Source organism: Kryptolebias marmoratus, linkage group LG12, assembly GCF_001649575.2.
Source record: "Kryptolebias marmoratus isolate JLee-2015 linkage group LG12, ASM164957v2, whole genome shotgun sequence".
NCBI classification, from domain to species: domain Eukaryota; kingdom Metazoa; phylum Chordata; class Actinopteri; order Cyprinodontiformes; family Rivulidae; genus Kryptolebias; species Kryptolebias marmoratus.
This window is the reverse complement of record NC_051441.1, coordinates 24480222-24489704: the sequence shown is the minus strand read 5'-3', so window position 1 is coordinate 24489704 and position 9483 is coordinate 24480222. Positions and strand designations below refer to the sequence as shown.

At 38.6% G+C, this 9483-nt stretch overlaps 1 protein-coding gene across 2 annotated transcripts in view; it reads right to left on the bottom strand.

Moving 5' to 3' along the window:
* The window catches only part of prmt1 (protein arginine methyltransferase 1), a 14807-nt gene extending 6300 nt beyond the window's left edge, over positions 1-8507 (bottom strand). Inside the window, exons 1-5 of one of the 2 annotated variants that reach the window (XM_017439338.3) lie at positions 8383-8507; positions 4906-5001; positions 4668-4823; positions 2424-2487; positions 2206-2348 (exon numbers count right to left, since the gene is read on the bottom strand). In XM_017439338.3, coding sequence (XP_017294827.1) covers positions 2206-2348; positions 2424-2487; positions 4668-4823; positions 4906-5001; positions 8383-8415 — 492 coding nt within the window. In that variant the 5' untranslated portion in view covers positions 8416-8507. The remainder of the gene's footprint in view (positions 1-2205; positions 2349-2423; positions 2488-4667; positions 4824-4905; positions 5002-8382) is intronic. The other variant, XM_017439339.3, reaches the window with a different exon arrangement.
* Between the last annotated feature and the right edge of the window lie 976 nt (positions 8508-9483).

Sequence of the window (9483 nt, the reverse complement as noted above, 5' to 3'; positions counted from 1 at the left end):
TTCCTGTATGCTAACTGCTGCTAACAGAGCTCACAGAGCTAGTTCTGCTGCTGAACAACTTTAAGACTAAACACAAAACCCTATTCAGCAGATTCTAACCTGCAGTGAGTAAAACATGCCCCCCCCCAAACGGTAATGGAGTAGCAGAAAGAAAGTTTGCAGTGAGGAAGAGGAGCCGTAGCTTCTTCATCATCATACGGAGCGGACAGAGTTTTTTTTTTTTTTTTAACGGAGCAATGACTTATATTTGGGACGGAGTTTGCTCAGCAAACGCGCTGCGGGTGACGTCACCGTTTCCGCGACGTTAGTGACGCATAAATTGCGCGACACATATCGATAATGAATTTTGTTGCCAACGCTTTTAATTATCGAATTTTATCGATTCGTTGTTGCAGCCCTATTACTGATAATCATCTGCTGTTAAAAAGGGGGTGTTAATGTTTTTGCTTGTGTCTGTTAGCCAAATATCTTATGAACAACTGGATGGATTTTAACAAAACTCTCAGAAATAGTTACTGGTGTACGTCTACAACTGATTGACTTTTGGAGTCAACCCAATTCACATTTACCACATCTAACTAACTCAAACTAACACAAAAAATGGCTGACCAAACATTTTTCATGGTAGTAGACTGATCCCTAACACATATTCTGAGTGCCAACAGATTACCTATTTGGAATCAGCTGATAGCAAAATATCTCATGATCCACTGAACAAACTTTACTAAAACTTTCAATAAATAAATCACTGGATGTACATCTACAACTGATTCACTTCAGTCAGATTCAATATGGCCGTCACATCTTATAAACCTTAGCCAACACAAACTGGCATAACTAAGTCATTCACTGGATGTCAGATATTACAAATAGCAGCCATAACTAGTGCTGGGCGATATGGAAAAAATCCTACATCACGATATGGATAATTTTATATCACGATAACAGATATATATCACGATATATCCCAATTATGTACGTTGTCAGTTATTCTCTGAAAAATATGAAAAAAATAATCTAATTTCTTACCTTTTTCAAGCTTTATTTCAAAGTGACATTTAACTGAACCTTCACAAATGAGATTTGCTGCATTTTAGTGCAGCAATATATATGTACCTGTTAGACGTAACAGTATCAAATGACAACAGACTATTATCTTCGGCCGACTATAGTTTTACTTTTCACAACTTTCCCGGCTCTTTTACAACTTGTTTGACCTTGCACTTTTTGGATTGTTAAATATTCTTTTTAATGGTTCTTCTTTAAGTGATAGAAGAGGTTTGTTGTGTTGGCGTCAGATGAGAAAACAGTCTCATAGCAGAGTTAGCGTTAGCATTAGCATATTACCTTTTTCTGCTCCGTGTCGGACTTCTTGAACCAAATCACAGACGTCCCCCTGGTTCTGGTACAAGTCTTTCTTCTTGGGCTGCCTGCTAGCTGTCTCTACTTGTTGCGACCCCGGGTTTGATACTTTATGCGTCTCCATCTTTCAGCACTTATGGTGAAAACAGGCACCGCGCAGAAAGCTGCTGCCGTAAAGCATGTTGCAAACCCACACGTAAAGCAGCATCATGTCGCAAAAATAGCTATTTTTTTCTTATTATTTATCACTTATATAAACTGAATGTATGCAAAGTGACAACACTAATACATTCGTCGTAGCCTATGTTATAAAATATTTACATGAATCATTGATACAATTATGATAGAAACGATAGAAGAAAATATATCACGATGGACACTTTTCTATCATCCCCACGATATTATCGTTATATCGCCCAGCACTAGGCATAACTATTTAAAATATTATCTTTAGACAGAAAATGTAATATTTATGGGTCAAAGTGGACAAATGAATACATATCACCATTAGGTTTGACATCTAATTATTCATTTTAAAAATCTATTATTGCTACAGTCTGATCTATATGACAGACTACACTACTACTGTGTTAAAGATGAAAACTGATGTGATATTAAAGCAGAAGCTCCTGGTAATAAATCCTGTTTGTAACAATGATCATAAATCTCTGAGCTGAGGAATTAAAGGCTTTGAAAGAAAACTGTAGGTTTAAACGGTGTCTAAACTACAAGAAAAAGAGTACAGTTTCATGTAAACATTTAAATTGTTTTTGATCATTCAAAAGTCGACTAAAGGGAAAAGAAATATGGCAACGTTCCAAGAAGACATTCCCACAGACATACCAGCCATTTGTCCCGGGCGTAGATGACTGTATTGAGCATGGACTCGTAGAAGAGACAGTAGCCCATCCACTCTGAAATGATGATATCCACTCCGTCCACTGGCAGCTCCACCTCCTCCACCTTTCCTTTAATGATGGTCACAACTGGAAACACGAAAAGTCAAAGTTCTACTGTCCTACAACCCAGAAGACTAACTCTACCAAACTTCATTTACTCACCATCATCCAGGTTGTTGGCTTTGACTATTTTCACAGCATAGTCTGAGATGCTGCTGCACTCGATCTATTCAGGCAAACAAAAGTGTCTCAGAACAAATGCTAAGACCAGCAAAATACAGCAGGTAAAAGCTAAAAATGGAGGGGAAAAAAAGTAAGCAAGTACACTGAAGTAGATATTAAAGAGCACAAAGTACTTGAAGAGTGCACCATTTCAATGAAAAAAATAAAATAAATCTTTGAGGTCTTTAATATTCCAAAGCATTTGTCCCTAATGAAAAAAAGCTGACACCTTATCCAAAAGGGCTGTAATGTATTATATTAAATCTCTTTTCCCACTTTGAAAATATTAACTATTTTTAAAATACTTTAGTCTAAAATAATCATATCAAGTCTGAAGTACGTAAAGAAAATCAACATAAAAATCTCTCCATGTTTTTATAAGTAATCTAACCAACATAGAGAAAGTAGGAAAATTAATATTTCCTGCTAGCAGAGCCCCAACACTGTGTTTGCAGATAAAATGATGACTAAATTTAACCCAGATTTGAAGACAGGCAGCCACTATCACTTCCTTAGTGCAACTATAAGTAGAGGAGTGAAGAAAAGAATATAAGGCTTTTAGTTTAACTGGATGAGCAGAATTCATTTTTATAACCACCAACGATGGGGAGCAATTCATTCTCCTCATACTGAACCCAGTAATTCAGATTTCTTATATTAGCTGCCCAGTAATAATACAAGAGGTTAGGAAGTCCATTCCACCCAGAGCTTTGGGCCTCTGTAAGACTTGATAGAGCAGTCTGGGTGGTTTCTTGCTCCAAAAAGATCCAGAATCAGACTCTTGACCTTGCAGAAAAAAGCTAAAGGGAAAAAGCTTAGAATACATAGAAATAGATATAAGTGTGGGAAGGTAATCATTTTGACAGCATTAATTCTAGCGACCACAGAAAAATTTAGACGAGATTGTTCCTTAAAATTGTGTTTAATTTGTATAGGCAGAGAGACAGTCTTCTTATAAAGAGGAACCTTTGTGTCAGCTTTGTACACTCCAAGGTGGACAAAATTTTTCGAATGGTAGGAGCGGATACTCTTTAACTACTCTGTTAACAGCAGACAATCTTTTTGCCAAGATGAACTTTTTACCTAGAAATTTTACTGAATGCATCTAGGACTGACAAGGCAGAGAAAATGAAGTGACAGGTCAGATGAGAGTAGCAGCAAGTCATTTGCATACAGGGCCACCTTCAAGTCTACACTGTTTCTACTTATGCCAGATTGGACATAGTGAGATGAGACTGTAAAGCAATGAAACGAGGTTTCATTACAATGAGAAATAATAATAAAAAACAGTCTAAAAAAGCTATAATCCTACCTGGGAGCATGTAAAATATTTATCAAAAGAAAAATTAATAGAAATACAAACCACTACCTCTGCGATTTAAGTAAAACACTGATATGATCAGCTGAGTAAGTCCTGTACCCAGAGAAAAACCTAGCACACAGTACAGTCATGGAGCTCTTTCCTCACAAGTCTGAAAGTCTCCCTTCTTCTGGCCACAGTTGGTGTGAAGTCCGGGACAATGTACACCCTTTTCCCGTTGTGCAGCAAGGGAAAGCCTTTTTGGCACAGTGCAGAATGGCATTCCTGATTTGAAACTGTCACCCTAATGATTATTGTGGCAGCTCACCCTCCTTTGCTTTAGCACAAAGCATAAGGTGGGATCTGTGCAGGTCAAAAAGTCCAAACAAGTTCCTAAGAAATTCAGCCATAGACTCCTTAGGTTGTGGACCTTCTCGACCCTCAGACCCACGAGTTCAGTATTATTCTACCTAGAGAGTGCCTCGCACAGCACATCCACAGCTGCAGAGAGCTTTAACATATCAGCTTGTATGCTAATTACATGCTTGCTATGCTGCTTAGCTGCACTCTCAAGACCAGAAATGGTTCCAATCTGCTGACCACCCCCCCCCCAAAAAAAAAGATAATTTGATTCTTTTTAATCCTCTGGAAAATTTAAGCTATAGTCATAGTCAGCCAAAATGGCATTGAAATAAAAAAATATAAATAGCACAAAATGTTACAATAATCTCTTAAGGGTTACATTTCAAAAAGTACAAATGTTACAAAACAAAGTGAGCCGACTCAGCAGTCACACAACAGACAAAGCTAATGATTGTTCAAACCCTGCTGGTTACTCACTAAATCTATAAAGCCACACAAATGGAAATGTCCAGTAAACATACCCCTATAACTTTCTTGGCTCCCGCTTTGGCAGCAAACATGCAGAGGATGCCTGTCCCGCTGCCGACGTCCAGAACCACCTTATCTTTGAAGAGATGCTTGTTGTGGAACATGGAGTTACGGTAGGTCAAAGTGCGAACTTCATCTTTCAGCATCTCCTACAATGACAGGGAAGGATAAGAGCCAAAACAAGTATTAAAGTTTTGACAAAATAAACAAACAAGAAACCGCCCAACTTACCTCATGGATTCCAAAGTGAGCGTAGGAGTCAAAGTAGTAGTCCTTTGATGTCATATCTTCAGCTGCAGGCTTAACTGAGCTCTCCCCCTGAGAAACCTCAACAAAGACAACCAATTATTACCTGAAACAAACTGCACAGCTTAAAACATCTAACGTTGCTATTAGCATCCAGATATTAGTACTTTAATGTTGACTGAGCTAATGGTAAACCAAATTACTGACAACACTTAAGATAACATCAGACTGGTGGGAGGCTGTTGGGAGACAAAGCAGGGGGATTTTTTAAAAATGTTTCAAAATGTTTGCAAGGGCTTTCAATTCCATTGAGAGATGAAGGAATTTTTAACATGTTCAAAAAATTTGAGAGGCAAATTTTCTAAAGTCAAGGGCATATGGAAACTTTCTCACTTTAGATTCTGAGTCATAAAGTGCAGGAAATTTAACACTTTGGTGTGGGATTGGATTGATAACCCTGAAACTAAACTGTGACCTGGCCATTGTTGGCTGCAGGAGCAAGGAGACCTTCAGCACGTCAGCCTGGTCCTCATCCAGCAGCTTCTTGTCTGAGCTCCATTGGACTGGGGAAGGTGACCTAGTTTTACATGTCTGAACTGGCATTCTGTTATCTTTAAAAGAACTCACTGCAAAGTCATGACGGCTAGTCAAAAATAAATAAATCACAAATTAACAATATTTTCCTCATGTTGATGGCTAATGTGTCCTTGAATTAAAAAATTGCAAGCAAAATTTGCATATGGCTGCCAACCACCACGTGCTTGTTTACCTACAAAAAACAGTTGAAGCGACTGAATATAGGTCAACAATGATGACATCTATGGGAGAGTCGCCTGGGATGGCAAAGTCCAATAATTTTGGTGTATTGGTATACATTTACACCAGTGGCGGCTGGCCAATAGAGGGTGCCGCCCCACCACTAACATTACCTTGAATAAGACGTAAAAAATTAAAATTAAAAAATTCAATAGTACATAAAAAATATTTCGAAATATATGTATATATATTTTTAGTTGTGTAAGATAAATATTTTATAGTTAATGATAAGTAAAATTGTTTCGTTCTTCGACGTTGTTTGATTGGTGACGTATTTCCGCCCTGGGGCGCAAAAATCTTTGTCCATAGACTCTCTTTAAAAGTTGTACATGCGCAGTAGCTCCTCTTCAGTACAAGAGATAGGACCGTTCAGGGCGCACCTCTCCTGCACCCTGAGCTGCTGAATGCAGCTGTGTTTACATTTCACCGCCTCCCGCCGCCGGAGCGTGGGACTTCCGCCACGGGCTGACGTCACATCCGTCTGTCATTAAGTTCGCCTGATTGAAAAGTCGAGCCGCGAGTGACCTGCCTTTTATTCAAAGAGAGCAATAAGTTCATTATGTGACTAAGTTACATAAAAAAAAGGTAATAAATAAGTTCATAGTTAATAATTAGTTTAAGAAAATTTATGCTAAAATCTGTTTGAATGTTTGCTTTTGAATTCTAAACGGAGTGAGACATCCAACCTTTGTTATATTGTACGGTAAGAATATGTGACGTAGTGAGTGCTCGCATCATAAAACAAGCTTTGACGTATTTTCTCCAGTAAAGTTTTGAAAAATAAGGGAGAAAACAGATCTTATAAACGCTAAATGTGTCCTACAGGCTTGGGCCTTGGGAGACCTCCGTCTTTGTAAGTATTGGTGTGTTCAGGAAGCACTTATGCATATGTACATTATAATGTTGCTTTTGTTGTTTTAATTCATGTAAATACACTGGTGTGATACCTTAGTATATGTTTTGGTCCAAAACATATACTAAGTTATCACATAGACATATACCAAAACCTTTGGTATATGTCTATTTTGGATTTACAGCCCCCCCTGGAGAAAACTCCACCAGCCGCCACTGATTTACACTCAGATTTGCTGACTAAAATATGCCGCTGATAATGAAGATAAGTGACATCTGTGTGAATGCTGAGCTCTGTCTTTATGGCGCTCCACAGCCGTCCTCGATCCCGGGTATTCTTTCTGAGTTTTGATTTCATACTTTGAAATGAGTAACTAATAGATAATAAACAATACCAGTTTAACTTTATGATTCTTACTGATGTTTCCATGAAATGATCAACTGACAGATGAAGTCAATAACTTTTGAGCTGTTTAAAATATTTCTTATCTTCTTACTCCCACCACTATTTTGGTACATATACAAATAATCAATAATCGAACTGTAGGACTTGCAGATTTCTACTGACTCACCCCAGGATGCGAGGTGCGCAGGCAAGCTACCACAGATTCAGTGACATTTTAGCTCAAAATATTCTCTTCAAAACTAGGAGTGTCTTTTTAGTTTGTCATATCTAAAATACAATTAGAACAACGCACATGTGACCATAAGAGTCTTCTGACCTTCACGGTTCAAGAACTTTTCCCAAAGCGACTGACTATTTTCTGCCTGCCTCTCATTAACTAGGCAGCCAGGGAGTGAGGCACGATTGTGTATGGTGACCATAATGAGCCACTGGCGCAGCTTTAACATCTCTTTTTATCCTGGTTCTCTTTATACTTTTTAAACAGCTCAAACCGAAATGTGAAAATTGTGTTTAATTTGTGAAATTACAAAGTTGTGTTTAACTTCTGGGCAGCAGCAGTATTCTATCAAAATGTTAAATAAAATATATAAAACAAAGTTGTTTTTAAAGTCAATTTAAGACCGTATCAAGTGTAAACCAGCAACTTTTGGTTTAAAATGACTATTAGAGGACTGTCTGAGTTTGGGGTGAAAGGTCATTCCTCCGGGTGGCACAAAGGATGGAGCACATGGTAACCACATCACTCCAGACCACAGGATTTTAATCTGAGCTCAACTTTCCTGTTTGTGGAGAACCCCTCCATTTCAGTATTACAGTTATCAGGTGTAATTCACGGGTCTCTACAGCCGCTATAAAACTCATGGGTTTTTGACGAAATGTCTCGGACTTTTAATGCTACGCTCCAGTAAAATAAAATAAAATAAAAAGCTGAATGCCGTTTATAACTCGGGGAAACTAGCAGATATTCGCCTAAGTTTGGCGGCTGGAGCTAGCCTCGGAAGCTAACTGCTAGCACCACAGCTAACACGCGTTAGACCCATGCGGTCCACTCGGACTCGGAGCCGGGAAGACCCAACTGGGGATCGGATAATACTCCCTTAAACATACAACGCTATTAAACCTTTAAATCCACACATTAACACGACGCCAGGCAAACAGTTGAATTATGACCATTTTTTTCCTGTTTTGTCCCAACTGCGACACTAAATGAATGACCGGCAACATCAGACGCGAAGTTTAAACACAGATATCGGTGTTTAATCGGTCTGTGGTGGAAAAACACACAAAAGTAAAGATTGTGAAATGTGTCTCACAATCTACTCTGGACTTAAGAGACGTGTGTGAAGTTTAACAAGCCAGTTATCGTACTTTATCCGGTAAGACATTACCTCCATCCTTTCTGCTGGTGCCGCCATTTCCATCCTCTATCAGCGTGATCTTCTTCTTCTTCGCTTTCCACCTCCTCGACGGATTGATTCTTCTTCCTTGGAGGTTGGCAAACAACAAAAATGGTGCATTACCGCCACCGACTGGTATGGAGTGTGGACTGAAATGATGCTCAAAAACTCATCCTGTCAAACAAACGAATCTGTTTCAGATAACGCATTAAAGCTTGAGAGTTGTCACATTTTGAATTATTTTGTAATAATTCATTTGGATCAAACCTTGCCTTCATTTTGGTTGACTGTGAATCAGTTTACTTCCTTTACTTCCTGTCTGTATTTCTGGCTGTACTGTATATTAAAGGATATGGGGTTCCATTAGTGCCAAAAATATATTTATGTGTCTATGTAAGGCGTGTATATTCCTACCTTCGCTCTTTATGCTTGCATCTGGTCACACCCACGACCAATGAGTGAACAGGAGCTAAGCTTGCGCCGCCCACGAAGCAGGGCCGGCCCGGCTGGCCCAACTCTGAAGCAGCTATATTTGCTATATTAGCCTAGCAGATAGGCTAATATAGCAAATATAGCTGCTTCAGAGTTGGGCCTACAGCATGTGTTGCCTTCATAAGGTTTATATAAGGCTTTTAATTTTTTGCGGCTCTAGACATATTTGTTTTTTGTTTTTTTGGTCAAATATGGCTCTTTCAACGTTTTGGGTTGCCTACCCCTGACCTAACATATACACCTAACACATCACTTAACATATCACCTTACATATCACCTAACATATACATAGCATGCTACATACACACCTTACATAGACTCATAAACATATTTTTGTCACTAATGGAACCCCATAATCATGAATACTTTGTTTAATCTTGTGTCTGAATCTGAGTGTTACGACCTGTCTAGGGGTGGTCAGGTCGCAGCATTGACAATTTAACATCCCTCGCAGAATTCAAAAACAGCCAGCCAATAGATAAATTTTTATAAGATTTATTAACATAAATATTCACCCTTAGTTTCCACCAAAGTCTGGAGTCATAGAACTTCGGAGAGAGCTATGCCAAAATAACAAACAAAACAAGCTATCTTAAATGA